Source organism: Camelus dromedarius, chromosome 14, assembly GCF_036321535.1.
Source record: "Camelus dromedarius isolate mCamDro1 chromosome 14, mCamDro1.pat, whole genome shotgun sequence".
Lineage (NCBI taxonomy): Eukaryota > Metazoa > Chordata > Mammalia > Artiodactyla > Camelidae > Camelus > Camelus dromedarius.
This window is the reverse complement of record NC_087449.1, coordinates 53,896,762-53,913,673: the sequence shown is the minus strand read 5'-3', so window position 1 is coordinate 53,913,673 and position 16,912 is coordinate 53,896,762. Positions and strand designations below refer to the sequence as shown.

The 16,912-nt window shown below is 53.7% G+C and overlaps 1 protein-coding gene across 2 annotated transcripts in view; it reads right to left on the bottom strand.

Moving 5' to 3' along the window:
- Positions 1–16,912, bottom strand: part of RUNX3 (RUNX family transcription factor 3) — a 60,432-nt gene that overhangs the window by 21,306 nt on the left and 22,214 nt on the right. For both annotated transcript variants that reach the window (XM_031464385.2, XM_010989793.3), the window contains exons 2-3: positions 7,071–7,345; positions 5,088–5,244 (exon numbers count right to left, since the gene is read on the bottom strand). In XM_031464385.2, coding sequence (XP_031320245.2) covers positions 5,088–5,244; positions 7,071–7,345 — 432 coding nt within the window. The remainder of the gene's footprint in view (positions 1–5,087; positions 5,245–7,070; positions 7,346–16,912) is intronic.

Sequence of the window (16,912 nt, the reverse complement as noted above, 5' to 3'; positions counted from 1 at the left end):
CCATTCCCCAAGGAAGTGCTTTGTTTCTCACCTCGCTTCCTTCAGGTCACCACTGAAAAGTCACCATCCTAGTGAGGCCCTCCCTGATCACTTTATCTAGAGGACAACTTTCGTTGTCATTTTTAAAAGGAGCATTTAAACTTGGCATCCCTTTTAGAATCGAGTCAGTCCAAGAACTGGGATAGAAAAAAAAAAAAAAGGCAATGGTATTGCCCCTAACCTCTAGCCAAAATTTAACATCTCTCTCCAGTGAACGTAGGCAACAAACCACAGAGGCATTACAGCAGTCCCTGTGACCTTGTCACCAGAAGACGTCACAGATATTTACGTATCACATTACAGACGTTGCATATTTCTTTAAATATCTTTGATGTTCGTCGCAACTTCAAAATTACGGTCGTCATCAAGCCCTTTGCTAGATCTTGTTATTTAACACCCTAACAAGGCAGTATATTTACCACAATTTTTAAAAAGTCTTGCTAACTACGTTTTAATATAATCGATGTTCATTGTCATCCTTGTATTTCATTTCATTCTTTAAAAACACCATTCTGAGACTGTCAAAGGGGTCTGTGGGGTGATAAAAGGTTAAGACTCACTCTGAAGCATCACAGACCTTCCCACTCCCACTTGATCTGCTACAATTTCCTCCTAATGCTTCTTACTTCTAATAATCCATCTATTTACTTATCTTACTGTCTCCCTCCACTAGACTATAAACTCCCCAGGGGCCAGAATTTTTGTCTTGTTCATTGCTGTGTCCCCAGCCCCTAAGAGAGCACCTGGCATATAGCAAGTGCTCAATAAATGTTTGTTAAATGAATTAAGGGCAGAAATTACTGCTCCCATTTTACAGATAAGAAAACTGAGACTCACAGGGGGCAATGAGTTGACTAGGTTACATAGTATCCAGGCAGGGGCCAGAAAGGTTAGGATGTCCTGGAGCTGGTCCCCCACACAGACCCTAAGCACCTACTCCTGGGAAGTGAGAAGCCCCCACCCCACCAGGCAGCAAACCACAGGCCAGCCCTGAGGTCACCAGCCCACCTCAACAGCTTCCTCCCAGTTTCCAGGCCTGACACCACCCCTCACAGGTACCCACAGAGAGGAGGGTGGGAGGAGGGAGGAAGGGAGGGGCTGGGGCCTGGAAGCATGAGGTGGAGGGAGGGGTAGGTGTCAGGTGCCACAGGAGGCAGGGGCCCCATGAACCAGGCGTAGGGGAAAGATGTCACCCTGAGTGCCCATCACCTCTCTCTCTACCAGCGGCCAACCAGCTCATCCACCCATCTCTCCCCTCTCTTAGAGCAGACATCTGAGAAGACAAAGGAGGTGGACAGCTTTGTGCAAGAACCTGGGGCAAACTTGCAATCAGCCAGGAGTCTATGAATTGCAAATCAAGGTGCTCCCACTGCCAGCCCTGGTGGCAGAGGGGGATGTCTTGTCCTGGAAGTAGCTGCGTGTGGGGGCTGTGAGCCGCCCCAGGCATTCCTGCAGGTCTGGCAGTAAGGCCTTGAGCAAGTCCCAGTCCCTCTCGGCCTGGGTTCCTTGTGACAAGCCCCAACCACTGGGACTTGGTGGATAGCAGGAGAGGGCATCTCTGGAGACTTCTGGGTTTTTTCAATATAGGCTAAGAAGCAATCTACCCTTCTCCCACCAGCGGTCCCCTAAGCCCACATGCACACATCTCATCCCAAATCTCTCTCCACACATTACAGTTTCTTTCTAACCGGTTAGTGACAGTTCAGGAAGCCACACTCCTGACTTTTCATCTTCACTTGGGCCCACGGCCCCTCCTAGAGGGCATTTTGGGGATTTGTGGTACATGGTTCTCAAGAAGTGGGATGTGGGGGGCAGGAAGGGGATGCAAGTGTCTAGCACCGCACAGGGCAATGAACTATTCATTCTTCCTGTGTGTGAAAAACTTGCTTATAAGGAATCTTTGAGCCATGAACCTAACTCCATTTTACATAAAACAAGACAAAAGTTTTTGTGCACTTTTAACATCTACTGAATTTTCAAGGAAGGAAGACAGTTTTTTTGTTTTTGTTTTTAATTTCGCTCAGAATTTTGCCAAGAATTGCTCACAATTTCAGAAAATCATGTCACTGACGGCAGCGCCGCGTTCAGACTTTAAGTCATGCACCCCTGGCCTGCTGTGGGGGTCACGGGGCTAGGGCTGGGGTGCAAGCATCCATCCACCTCACAGCGTCCATCTGTCATCTCACTCCAACGTTTACATATTCAAACAGAGATATTACTATAAGTTACTTTTCCTTTTTCTTTCCATTATAGCTATGGAATTATACAGGTTTTGAAGATGCATGTAGATGGGTAGATTACGTTATCTACACATTTCAACTGTACGATGGTAGAGTGCAAGTTGCAAAAAATTTGTTGTAAGACAGGGCGCTGTGTTGGGCAGGGCAGGGACCCGGGCCCTAATCACTGCAGGAGAATAACTTGGTTTCTTTCCCTTTCTTGCCTCAGTTTATACCTCCAGGCTTATCGTGAGAGCTCCGTGGGGGTATTGTGTGTATGTCTTGCATAGAAAGCTCTCAGAATTAAGACAGGATTGAGAAATAAAAAGCAAGTTTCCATCTGGCTTCTTAGTCTTGGCAGAAGTCAGAGAGCCACGGAAAGGCTCTGAGTCCCAAACTCCAGTCTATCCGGACTCCTAGAGCAGCCCAAACTGTCTGTGTCAGTCAAGGATTTGTCCTCAGAGGGAATTTCCCCACGGCCAGGATGGGCACGGCTGATGCACAGCTGCATGCCACAGGACCCCCGCGCCCTCCTCCCTCACTGCCAGCCGCCTCCACTTCTCCCAGTCAACAATTCACACCTTCTGGGTTTCCCCCACCCCCGCCCAAACCGCACGATAATCAGAGAATCAGTGACTGTCACCACTCAAAGGGACTTCAAAGATCTCCTCCAGTCCCAGGCATTTGAAGTAACAAAATCTCTAACATGTATCCAGCTCTCAGTATGTGCCAGCTGATATACTGTACCAGCTTCCTTAATCCTCACAAAATCCCACCAGGTAGGTACCATTATCATCCCCATTTTACAGCTGAGGAAACCGAGGCACAGAGAGGTTAAGCCATTTGCCCAATGTCATCCAGCAAGTCACTGGCAGAGCTGGGACTGAAATCCAGGTAGGCTGGTTGTACAGCCCAGGCTGTTTAATATTATGAGCCTCTGAGGTCTGAAAATCTGGTCAATTTCCACAGGCATTGGAACTCCCACTCAGGCTTCTTCTGTCTCCCAGGACCACTGAGTCAGGTGAAAGAAAGGCTGGGAGGATGGTTTACAACCTCAGTCTCCTGCATCTCCCAAAGCCACGATCCCAGCCTCAGCCATGCCCGCCCCAAGAGCACACTGTTGCTAAACAATGCTTTGGAAACCTATCTCCCTCTCAGAGGGCCTCGTAGGGTGGGCGCAAGTCTGTGAGCATAAATACCACCAAGAAATCAGTGGCAGAATGACCAGACAAGGTCTCAGTAACGCAGAGAATCATTTCTTCTCTTTCTATAGTCCACCTCCCAGGAGGGGGAGTAGGGTGCCCCATTCCTGATGCTCTGCTTGGCTCTCAGGACTGACCTCCCCTTATGCTGCAGCTATAGTTGGCCTCCCTCGCCACTGCCACCTGGGGCAGCGGCCCAGCCACCACCCAGCCGTGCAGCTGCATCTGAAAGAGCCACCACCGACCAGTGGCAAGTGACTGTCTACCCAGGGCTGGGGCTGGGATTAAGTTGCAAAAGGCTTGAGAGATTGGGGATGACAAAAGGAGCTTGGAGACTAATTAGGAGCAGCAATGAAAGCTTAATTCATAAAAGCAAACATTTTCCATCCATCAACCTGCAACCAGTTAAGGGCAACGTTTGAAAGAAATCTGTGCGTGGGGAAGGGAGCCAACAGGAACAGGAAATGTTTGAAAGAATGTAAACTATTTCAGTTTCATAAAAAGTAACAAGTAAACAGTTATTACATGCAAATAATGCCCTGGTTTTAATTAATGCTGAAAAGTCAAAATATGTTTGACATTTGTATGTATACATTGAACGGCTAGAGAGAAAAAAATGGTGCCCAGATGCCCGTCTCCGAGCAGGACTGGCGGCTCAGAGGGAACTAAAACCTTAAGAAGGTCTTGTTTATTGGTGATGAAAAGTACAATTCTGCCTCAGCCTCTGTCGAGACTGGAAGTAGGGGGAACCTAGCTGACTTTCTTAACAAGCTGGAGGGGCAGGCTGGAGCTTGGGAAGGGCACTCCCCACTTTACAGCCAGCTGGTCTTAAAGGGCCAGCGAGCCCTCAAGTCTCCATTTCGCCTGGGGAAGGGTTTCTAGGACTTCTCCACCCAGAAGTGATGATGGGTTTCAGGTCCCAGCAGCCTCCCACTCAACATCCCCTGGCAGCGGCCATAGTGGCGTCTGGTCCTGCCTTCCTTCAGACTGCCCAACGAAGATCAGACAGGCAGAGAGGCACACCAGCCTTGATTCTAGGGTGGGAGACGGCAGCCTTCAAGCTATGCTTTCCAACACTCAGCATCCTGCACTGTATTTGTTTCTTTTCTAAACCACCTTAAGGCTCAAAGGACTGGCGAAACTGTGGCTTCGGGGAGACCACAGCTGGGGAGAGGCAGCCTCAAAGCGTGGGAGAGACACCACCCCCATGGGGAGAGTGGCTGGGGTGCTTGGGCCCCAAAGACCAAGGATTTGTCTAAACCAGCCTGTAAGCATCCTGCCAAAAAAGAATGATGAGGCCCCATTTTGAGCTTCTTAATCCACGATTTTCTCCCAGCACCTTTTGTGAGACCAGGGCACAATCGGGAAAGAGAGGAAGGCTTGGAAGCCCCAGAAACTGGGAGAAAATTGTGTCTTTTCTGGCAAGAGACCCTAACTTTCCCCACATCTTCAAAAGAGTCTGTAACACCCTAAGGGACTCTACACCACTGTTTTAGACATAGCTGGGCCTGAAGACCTGTTTCTGGGGCTGCCGCTGGGACCCCAAGGCCTGGCTCTCAGCTGCCTTCCCCCCACCTTTGCTGTTGCCAAAGGTGGGCTGGCACAGGGACTCCTTTCCTCCGCTTACCTCGCCCACTGCGGCCCACGAAGCGAAGGTCGTTGAACCTGGCCACCTGGTTCTTCATGACAGCCGAGGCATTGCGTAGCTCAGCGGAATAGTTCTCATCGTTGCCCGCCATCACTGTCACCACTGTTCCATCTGGCACGTCCCCCAGCGCCACCACCTGAGGGCATGGGGGGAGGGGGACAGCTTAGGGAGGGAGGGGAGGCCAGGGAAAGAAGGGGAAGGGCTGGGCCCGCACCTCCCCTCACTCCCAAGCGCACTGCGGATTTTTCAAAAGCCAGGTGGAGAAGAGGCTTAAAGACAATAGAGACCTGCCCCCCTCCCAATACGACAAAAACCAGAAGACAAAATCTCTACCTTCCACATCCAAATTAACAGGTTAAGCCACGTCCTGAAAACGGTATCCTTTCAATAAAATTAAATACAATCGAACGCGGTGAAAGAGCCCAGGCACTACGTTGTGGGGTGCAGTTCCTCTCTTCCCTTTGGCTTAAGCAAAAGAGGAATCAACATGCTCCTAGCAACCAAGTCACTAAGTAAAAATAATATCAACAACAATAATAGTGGGACTGCTCCCCACATTCAATTCATGTGAGAGGCCTTTGGGGTATGAAATTTGGCCCTGAAATGCGGCCCAGGCCCAGTTTATCTGCCTCTGCAGAGCCTGAATTCGTTATGCAGGAAAAATGCAAAATGCAAAACAAACTGGTGTTTGGAGAGGGCTTGTACAGAAAACCCCTTTAAAGTGAGAGAGGGGCTTTTGATAGCAGGAGGATGCACCTGCTGGGAATTGCAGGATGAAGGTGGAGATCCCCCCTTACTACAGTCTCCCCCAAGGAGCGAGGAGAGGCAGATGCCTTCTGAAAAGGAATCAGACTGCAAATGCAGTCACAGCCATTTAAACGTGGCCACCGCGTGCAGGGACTAGGCATCCAGATGGTAAAAATTTCAAGGAGAAAATGTTTGGGGTCTGATTAAAAAGGCCAGATTTCCTGTCAACATCCTGTCTTCTTTTAATTTCAAAGATTCCTTTTAAGCTCCAAGTGACAGTAAAACCTCCAATCTGAGGATTAAAGTCACACGGGCCTCCCCCTCCCCCTCCTCCCCGGGAGATTTTCCCCACTGGTATTTTAAGATGTCACCCGGGAGACCTCAAAGAGCCACTCATCCTTTTTTCCAATTTGGAGTCGTCTTAATGGGACCAAGGACGGCCTCAGCTGCCAGGAGCCGCTGTTTCCAGCCACCTCAGGCACCCGCCGCCCCCAGCGGCTGGCCCTTCCTGCCTTGCCCTTTCTCACGGCAGCTGTGAGAGGTTTAGGGGAAAACCAAGGCGTTTTCGTTTCATCTCGCTGCCCCCTTAAAAAAATGAAAATGAAACAGTCGCCTACTCCCCAGTAAAGAGAAAAAGCTCCTCTGAATGACTGGGGGCTGCCAGGGGTGGGAGCGCCCCCAATCTCTGCTTGACATTCGGGATCCTGGCCGCAACCGTTTAGGGTTCAGTGCCCCCATCTTGGCCTTAGAGTAAAATTTCAGAAGCCAGAGGTTGACAGTGTGAGTAGGAAGTGTTTCTGAAGCGGTGCAGGAGGAAGGGTGCTGGCAATGGAGGGTAGGCCCCCTTCACCCTCCGCACCAACCTCCACTGTCCTCGCCCTGGTCCCGGGGCTCCTCTACCCTGCTGCTGCAGGGCTGTGTCCGAGGGATCCGGGTTGGAGAAGAGCGAAGCCCTATCTGCCCGTTTCCGCATCAGCATCTCCCCGCAGGGCTCCCGAAGGGTGGAGAGGGCAAATGTCCTAAAAGTCATCCGTGTCGGGTGCATCCAAGAGGGAACACCGAAGTCCGGCAGAGCGCGCAAAGAGAACGAAAGCGCCCTTGGCCCGGCTGCTGGGCTCTCGCCGCGGGGTGGCGGGCACGTCTCCTCCCCTCCCTTCCTGGGGCCCTAGCTCCTGCAGCTGAGACGCCCGGAGGCGCAGGGTCGGTGTCACTCACCTTGAAGGCGACGGGCAGCGTCTTGTTGCACCGCCAGTGCGAGGGCAGCACGGAGCAGAGGAAGTTGGGGCTGTCGGTGCGCACAAGTTCACCCGCGTGGTCCGCCAGCACGTCCACCATCGAGCGCACCTCGGGCCGGGAGCGCCCGCCGGGCCCCACGGCCGCCTGCGCGCTCAGCGCGCCGCTGTTCTCGCCCATCTTGCCGCCGCCGCCGCCGCCGCCGCCGCAGGGGAAGGCCGTGGAGGGAGGTGTGAAGCGGCGGCTGGTGCTCGGGTCTACAGGAATACGCATAACAGCGGCCGTCAGGGCGCCGGGCAGGCGGCGGCGGCGCGGCTCCCCCGGGGGCGGCCGGCGCGGGCGCCTCCTCGGCCGCCGCTGCCGCGAGAAGCGGGAAAGCAGAAGCAGCCGGGCCGGGGCCTCAGGGCGCAGGGGGCGGCGCCCGGGGACGCCCCGCCGGGGCCCGCCCGCTGCGAAGCCTCGCTGCCCCGACGGCCTCGCGCAGCCGGCCCGCTAGTCCCGCATCCTGGGCGCGCGGCCCGCGTGCGGCCACCCTTTGCTTTGGTCTCGGGTGCCTCAGCCGCGGCGGGGCCCGCGCGGGCTGTGGCGCAGCCACCGCCTCCCGCCCCCGCAGCCCGCTCGCGGCCGCCCCACCGACTCGGCGGCCGCAGCCCCAGAACAAATCCTCGAGAATCAAGTGGCGGCGCCGCAGCCGCCCGCGCGGGGTTAGTACCCGGGGGCCCGCGAGGGCGGGGCTGGCCCGAGCGACGCGTCGCTCAGCCAATCGGAGCCCCCATCGCGGGCACCTCGGCAGCGCTCGCGGGGGAGGAACGGGGACCGCCGAAGGCCGCCCAACAGGGAGGGGCGGAAGGCTCCGCCCTGCCAAGGACGCCCGCGGTCAGGGGGCCCCCAGCGCGACAGCCCGAGGCTCCTCGAGAGTTCTGGGGAGCCGGAGCCCGGGCTAAGAATTTGTTTAAAACATCCAGGCCCTACATGAGGCTCATTTGCCGCCGTCTCCTGACGCCGGGGCTACAGCTCCCCTTTGTCGCCTTTCCCCGCCGCCCTCAGCCAGGCCTCCCCAGCCCCAGCTGCTTTCGGGTTGTGAAACCTGCACCCTCAGCTGGGGGCCGCCGGGGCCTCAAGGCCCGTAACATCGAGCGGGGAATTGCCCCAAAGAGGCTTCTCAGCGCCCCTACTCTCCCCACAAATTATCTTGACTCAAGAGCCTACATCGCACACGAGATTGCGCGTGAGCCAGCGGCCTCTGCAGCTCCCAGCCCAGCACGACTTTCGTCCGGGCTTCGGTGGCCCCAGTGCCAATCCGGCAACAGAGGGAAGGGTGTCTCCCACGCGCCAGTATCGGCTTGGGGGCGAGCAACCCTATTCTTCTCCGCTTTCTCCTCAAAACAACTTCCAGGATCGCGCAGGCCTCGCTGACTCGGTCTTCGTTGTGGCGGCCTATGGCTGTTTCAAAAACACGATGGGGCTTGGAAAACACGAGTGTTTCCCCCCGATTTTCCCCTACCTCTGCGCACATGTAACCACGCTTCTGCGTCGTGGAAGAGGACGCGAGTCCTTAGGGGAGAAGAAAATTGTGCAGAGAACGCGGGAATTGCCTCAAAATAAGGGCCCCGGGTTCCAAAGGAGGGAAATTTTCATGCACCATGTGGATGCAAACTGGCCCCCGTGGGTCCACGCCCATGTCTTCCCAGACAGTGCGCTCTGGCCGCGCCGCCGGGACGCAGTCAGCTCTGCCGAGGCACTGTCTGCTCTCCCGCCCTGGGTCCAAACACTCCCCGACGGCAAATAGGCAAACAGCCCCTTCGTCACCTGCCTCCTAGGCCGGGCGAGCGGGCCTAGGAAGAGGCTACATCGGGGAGGGAAACTGGAAAGATCAAGCCCCCATTTACTCTGGATTATCGCCCCAGATGCGCTCCCTGGAGTCAGGGGAACGAATGCGTGCTGAGTCTCCCTGCGGTTTTGGAGATCGGGTTGGATATTCGTTGTTCCTGCCGCTCGACAGGTGCAAAACGACGGGTTCCAAGACTCAGGAGCAAAGAAGCATAGGATCCGATGGTGGCTGCGAGATCCCGCCCTGGATCTGACCCCGGCCCAGCGCGCGCCATTTCGTCGTTGCCAAACGAAATCAAGCGTCGCGTGCACTCCAGGGCGGACGGGCTCTGGCTCAACCTCGACCACCTGGAGAGCTGGTCCCTACCTCTGTAGGAGCCCCACGTCAGTCCCTCAGGCCATTCAGAGAGCGGGGACAGTTAGAGTTCCTTCCTGGACCTTTTTAGAGAGCCTACACGTCGGAGTTGCTGATCACCGGGGCCCGGGGCCGCGCGATCTCGGGAGTGCTGACACTAGCGGCAGAACTAGAAGAAAGTGGGGAGCCCAGGCCTTGGAGCATCCGACCTCTGGGAGTTTCCCGCCGAAAGGCCCACCTCGTCGTAGCCAGGTAGGGCCCGGGGCCAGGGAGGGCGGGCGACGCCGTGTGCCCTGATGTGGCTTTGGGACCAGGACCCGCTGCGTCTGGGGTTTGTAAATTCGATTTGTCGAGTGGTTTTGGTTTGCGTCCGTGCCCTTACTTGTCTCTCCTCGTGATTTTTCCCTCTCATCCTAAGGCAGGTTTACAAACGGGTTTCCTGAAAATAGGGCTCCTGTGGGTCTTGGCACAGGACTTGACCCGGCTCCAGCCCTAGGAAAGGCGTTCACTGCCGGTGGGCGCCAGAACCAGGGGACCTGGGTTGTTGACGCTTAGGTCCCCAGCGAGGGGGTCGCCCGGGCCGCCGGGGCGGGAGCAGTTCCGAGATCCACCGCTAGTTGACGCCTGCACTCTGCCAGCCGCAGAGCTGCCCCGCCAGGCTCCGCGCACAGATGTGCGCCAGCTGCGGTCCCGTGTTCAGGCGTCGCGGGCCGCCTCCTACAAACTGCCCTTTCTGGACAGACCTCCCGTCCGATTCCTCACCATCTGTGCGGCCATGTCGCGGACAAACCAATGGCTTTGTGGTAAACCGAAGGCTGCCTTTCCCATCCACCATAGACGGCCGCTCTCTGCCTTCGCATCTTGGACACCGAAGGGATCCTGCGCCCTCAGACCCGCAGACCGTTGTCCCTGGCAGAAATGAACAGTCCTTTCCTGTCCCGCTCCGGGGAACCGGAGTTTTGGAGGACACACAGATGAACCGACCAGCTCGTTCCCAGTTTCAACCTAAGGCCAACCTACTTTGTCCCCATCCAGACTGGTAGAACTAGAGGCTGGCGCTCTCTCTCTGTCACTGTCTCTCTCCCACTCCCCCTCTCCCTCTCCCTCCCTCTCTCTCTCTCCCTCCATTTTTGAAAGTTACAGTTGAAAAGCTCCCACTGCCCCATTACCCTACCTGGGACAGCAGATACCCTCTCCTTTCCCCAGCGTGTGTGGACAACCATCTTCTCTCCTTCTTACCCATACCAGTGGACAAACACTCAGCTCTCTCATTTAAGAACATGCCAGATTGTCTGCAGCAAGGAGAGGAAGCCAGGGGGTCTGGACCTACCTTTGCCCAGAACTGGGTAAACAGGGACACAACCTGGAGCCTGCAGAGCCTGGCTTCTGGGGGCCGCTCCTCCCGCCAGTGTTCTCCACCCCTGGAAGGGGATCCATGGGGTCAATATGACCCTGTGTGGGGTGCCCTCCTCCTGCTGCTGGAGGGTGTCTAGGAGTGCACTTCTAGTGTGTTCCTGGTAGCAAGGTGCCCACACGTGTCTCCCCTCCTGCTAGAGAGCTTCAGAGGTCATGTCTGATTTCTAGGGAGTCCTGGTGCCTGGGGAGGAGGCAGAATTCCCCAGGTGTGCCAGACAGTGGACAACGTATATGCTCTGGAAAACCTTCTAAGAGAGCTATTGGTTGTGGAAGGAGCTTGAGTCTGCAGTTCCACTGCCTGAGTTCTTCTAATACATGCCGTGATCTCGGGAAAATTGCTTAAAACCTCTCTGAGCCTCATCCATTTCATCTGTGAAGTGGGGGTAATAATAGTGACCTCTTCATAAAATAGTTTATAAAGTGTTTAGCACAGGCCTGGCACATAGGTGGTGCTCCATCCATGCGAGCCAGCACTGTTGTTATACTGAAAAAACAAGTCCTGATCACCCCTTCTCCAGGGCCTTTGGCAAGTCCCTTCCCCTCTCTGGGCCTCACATTTCCCATCTGTGAAATACCAATTCTCACATTCAAAGCTTGTGAGGACTCGGAGCCCCGTCCACGGCCATGCTGTCCTCCTTGGTTCGCCTGGGGGCTGCTTGGGGGAGCTAAGGACTGTCTGTCATCTGTCTCCAGGCGGACGCCGCTTGCAGGAGGGCTTTTCAGCAACGGTCACAGGGCTGCCCGTGCCTTCATCTTGAGGACTTACCTTCCCTTGGGCTCTCAGACCCTCTCTCTGGAAACCCACCAGCCCCACCCCTACCTCCCCACAGGCAGACACCTTCCTAAGTAGAAACTAGCCTCAGACAACACTGTCAGCCACCTCCCTTGGCTCCAGGAGGTGTCTGTTCCCTTTATCCCAAGTCTCAGGGGAGCCCCAGTCCAGTGAATAGCACGGAGGACAGTCCATCCAGAAGCTAACAATTTCTCCCAGTCTGGCCTCCACATATCCACTCCAGAGGGACCCAGGTGAAACCTATCTCTTGCCTAGTGCCCTGGAACCCAAGGTGGGACATTCTTGTCCCTCCCTGAGCCTCAATTTCCTCTTTTGTGAGTGGAGATCATTCTAATTACTCCATTTCACAATCCAGAGGATTAAAGACTCCACCTAGGAGAGGGAGGGGCATTGTGTTTCACCGTATCAAAAATACCATCAATTGTTCCCCGTGAAAGGAAAAGAAAGAAATGCTGCTAATAAAAGTAGGACTTCCGTCTTGATTTCATATATATGTATATATATAAATTTTATGATATATTACATATAATAGATATTATATTACATCTTAAAATATACATATATAATTAGTGAGACAGGGTCATGAAAAACAGTAATATGGTTGAGGGGTTGCTGCCTTTGAGGTTGGGGGCTTTCACCTCAGAGAATCCAGCTCTGAAGCCATCCCTCCTGGGCAGCCTCTGGGGAAGGCTTCTGCAGTTGTGAAGGAGGAGGAGGACAAGTGGCTTCTCAAATTACAGGTTTTTTTTTTTTTTCCTTTTTTAGAAAGGGCCAGACTCTAGGGGAGGGAGAGGGAGCTGGGGTGAGCATGGTGGTTAGGACACACTATAGGCTTTGCCGTTGACTGGCTGTGTAACTTCGCCCAGGGTCTGCACCTCTCTGAGCCTATGGTCCCCTGGGCACTAAAGTGGGGAGAACAGTAATAGCCACGTTGGCTGCCGCGTTACCATGTCCGGGCACTGTGTTTGGGCTTTTTTTTTTCTTTTTTTTAACATTTTTATTGATTTATAATCATTTTACAATGCTGTGTCAAATTCCAGTGTAGAGCACAATTTTTCAGTTATACATTAACTTATATATATTCATTGTCACATTTTTTTCTCTGTGAGCTACCATAAGATCTTGTGTATATTTCCCTGTGCTATACAGTATAATCTTGCTTATCTATTCTACAATTTTGAAATCCTGTCTATCCCTTCCCACCTTCCGCCCCCTTGGCAACCACAATGTGTTTGGGCTTTAAGTTCGTTTTTTAATCCTCATATGTATGTGATAGCTGTTAGGTCCATTTAAATGAAGAGGAAGGCTGCCCAAGGTTTTCTGGGCTAAGGAGGACCAGGGCCAGGTTAAAAGCTCCATCTGACTCAAAATTTGGGGAGGAGGCACCCCAAATGGTTATGCACGTTCCTTCACCTGCCCCCCACTGGTTAAATGAAGAAATGGGAAGAGCCCAGTGTAAGGCTACTGAAAGCGCTCAATATGGTTAGCTGTTATGACGAGGGTGGAGCTAGAGGCAATAAAATCTGTTAAACAGCTGTGGACTTGGAAATCAGCAGACCCTTCAAACTCCAGAAAGGGGCTGCAGGGGTTGTCTGCACCCACCACCCGCTCTCCTTCCACCTCGGAACCCACCTGCAAAGACACAGCTATAGTCCCCAATTTACAAATGGGAATACTGAGGTCCAGAATGGGGAGAGACTTGACCTCAGTCATCAAGGAAGAAGCAAGACTTGGAAGGAGCTCAAGCAAGACCAGGGGGCAGCAAAGTGCAGCCCCCCCCCCCCCCGAATGTGGGGGCGGGGGTGGGGGTGGCTGCTACTGCCCTGCTACAACCTGCAGGCGGAGCCCCTAGCCAGGATCAGCACGATGTCCTATGGGCACCCCCTCCTGGCCAGATGCGACCCTGAACACCCATCGCTCCAGGGGGAATGCCGTGTGTCCCTGCAGGCCTTGCTTCCACTGGTGCTCTAGGCGTGGGACTGGCTCCCCAAGGTACCCTAGATGATTTTCACTGTGGCCTCGGGTGGGAGACTGGGGGCACTGGCTCTTTCCTGTCCCTGCAGCTGTGGAGCCCCCCACTCCTACTGCCACCTCCCCCGTGAGAGGGCACCTAGCTTCAGGAATTGAGAGGGAGGAAGGAGGGCAGGAGGTGGTCTCAGCACAAACTTGGCCAGGGTACAGGAAGTGGGCCCCCTCAGTAGCCAGGGAAGTGGATTTTGGCTTCTGGTCAACCACTGGGTCTTGTCTTCCTACCACTCTCCCTGCCCCTCACTTCACTCATCTATAAAACAAGGAAATAATTCTAGCAGAGCCCTTTGGTCAATGACTAATAATTATCCTAAGTTATTGGACTCCTGCTGTGTGCTGGGAGTGCTACCCCAATTATTGCTAACCCTCATGGTGCTTCTGCAGGGTAGAGATTTTTGTTCTCTCCACTTTACAGAAGGGGACATTGAGGCTCAGAGAGTGAAAAGCTTTTCCCCTCTGGGCCTCTGAACCTGAGAGGTTCAAGTAAAAATTTCTCGGGGACCCTTCTTTCACCATGACTCCTTGATCCAGGCTCTGACTCTGTCCTGCTGGCTGGTCACAGCGCCTCCATCCACAGCAGTGCATGGGTGCAGAGCCATCAAATCAGAGGACTCTTCTGTTGGGGGCAAGGGAGAGTGGGGAGAGTGATGAGAGAGACCTGGGTAGCTTGGAGCCCAAGAGGGCTTCTGGGAAGGGCATGGCCTTTCCCCAGCCCCAGGATGGGACTTCAGCTCTGGCAGTCAAGGAAAAAAGGGGCCCTTCTGGGTGGCTGCCGCCTCTTGCGTCCCCTATAGTGGAGGAAAGACAGGAGGATTTCCAGGTTCAAAGTGCCTCCAAACCTTAATCAGGTGGCAAGAATAGGAGTCCAAGAAACTGGTATTCCAAATTCAATTTTTGGAATAAGATCAGAACCACAGCATTAGCATTCTGAGCTGTATTAATGATTACTCACAACAGTTAAGTTCATCTGTATCTCACAATACTTTTATGCAGGAAGTTATCACCCTCATTTTACAGGTGAGAAAACTGAAGACAGAGAGGTTAAGTAACTTGCCCAAGAACACACAGCTGGGAAACTGTGGAGCTCGAATTCCAACCAGGCAGCCTGGCCCCAGAGCCCACGTTCCTGACTACCACACTCTGTTCTCGTGGACCAGAATCAGATGCTTGAAGTTATAGTCATGGAATAGAATTAGAATCCTGGCATGAGAATTGTGGGCAGGATTCAGAATTTTATAATGTCAGACTCCACAGGGCTCTGAGATATCATATCCAAATCTCCCATTTATCACATGACAGAACCAAGGCCTATGGAGGGGAAGGGTCTAACTCAAGGTCACAGCCTAGGCCAAAGGCAGAGTCTGGAATCCCGCCTTCCACTATCCCCCTTGCCACTGACTCTGGTTCAGGGTGCCTTCCACTCCATAGCAGGCCCTCCTTGCCCCGCCCCCCCAACCCACCCACCCAGTGGCTCCCGGACCCAGACAGTCCCATTAGGGATTTTTCCACCTCCCCAAAAAGGTCCTAATGACTGTCAGTCCTTGTGAAGCCTTAATTAATCTCAGAGGCCCATGGCTCTGAGGAGACCGGGGGCTTTGGCCTTACGCAGATGAAGATTACGGCTCCATTTCATGTGGTGGTGGAGGAACGCCTCAGACATTCCTGCCAGCAATAAAAGCCACATGGCTTTCCAGCGTCGCCCTTGGAAAAGAAAAAAAGCGCAGCCCGTTGCGGAAAGAAATCAACTATGTGCTGTATGCATGGCATGAGATAAAAACGGGGCAGAGCGAGGTGGAGAACAGTTGGTCTTTTATGCGGCCTCCGATGGCCACCAAGAGTGGCAGGGCCCAGCCGTCGTGATCCCAGCTGCAGCCTGGAGACGGGGCGGCCCTCACTCAGCACAGTGGTGGAAGCCTCTGCTCCTCAACCTGAACTGAGTTTGAGCGGCCCCGCATGTCTCACAGGCAAGCCAGCTTCCTGGGTCTGTGATCTGGGCAGTCACACAGAGCCTCGCTCTCAGAAGGGCCTTGCGCACAGTTTAATGCTCTGCCGTCACTGCCTTGAGATTCTTCATACTTTTTTGAACAAGGGGGCTGCATTTTCATTTCACACTGGGTCCCTCAAATGATGTAACCTGTCACCCCATCAGCCAGTTGCCACATTTCTCCTGGCCCCTTCCAGGTGCCCAGGCCTCAGAAGAATGATTTTTTTAGCACCTACTTTGCCTTTATTGTCTGAGATGAACTTCAAAACAACCTTGTAAATTGGGCCAATGTGGAAGCTGAGGCTCAGAGAGGCTTCCATGCAGCGAGGAAGCCTAGATTTGGAGTCAGGTCCCTCTGACTCCAAAGCAAGTGAGTGTCTTAACCACTCCCCATTCTGTCATATTTCATCATCACCAGTCCCAGTCGGGATGGTGACACATGCGATCAGGCTTTTTTATTCCCAAATAACAGAAAGGATAACTGAGGCCAGACAAGGGAAAGTGTTCATGGTCACACCCAGGCAGTGGGGGTGGGGAACTCAGTCCTTGGCTATGCAACAGTGAACCTGGGCCTGGACCATAGAGCTGGGGTGGGGTGAGGGTGTCCCAGTTTTATAGTTGTTTATTCCACTTGTAAATTTATTATCTCTTCTATGTGGGTCATTGCCTTGAGTCTGGCCTGGGATGTAGTGGGAGTCCTGACCCCCTCAGCTCTCTGTTCTAAAACATCTGGAAGTCCTTCTTGGTGACACCGTCCAGTCTCTCATGCTCCAGTTTTCCTCTGCTACCTTCATTGGTTGGGGAAGCAGTTGTGCCTTGAATCTTGATAAACTCAGAGGAATCCCAGTCTTCCATGAATGGTAGAAAGTTGGGGCTGAATGGAGGTTAAAGTTGTTCATGACCTATGATATGGTTGCTGGCTCCAGGGGAACTATCCCCTTATTCCTTGCTAGGTGACCCCAGACAAGTCACTTCCCTCTCTGGGCCTCAAACACCTCACCAGGGAGAGAAATACATTGGACCACACTTGATCCCCAGGAGGACTGTCCATCTTCAATGTTCTAGAATTCCATGTTAATCTATGACAGTTCTGGGGGGAAACTGAGGCCCAGGCAGGGTCAGGGCGTGACTTATCACCTCCCTGAGCTTCAGCCACCTCACCTGTAACAATGGGGGCAATTATTGTTGCTCAAGCAGGTTGTGAATGGGGTTTCTGGTGTGCAGTGGGAGCTCAGAAACAGCAACTGTCACAGCCCGACCACCCCTGGAGAGCAGGTCAGCTTGAGCCCCCTCTGTTAGGGCCTATGTGACACCCCCAGGGACCTCAGCATGGAGAAGAGTACTGAAGCCATGTCATTTGATGAACTGTTAAAGCAACTGGGGACTTCGTCATGGAGAAGAGTGGGTCTGGGGGCTGA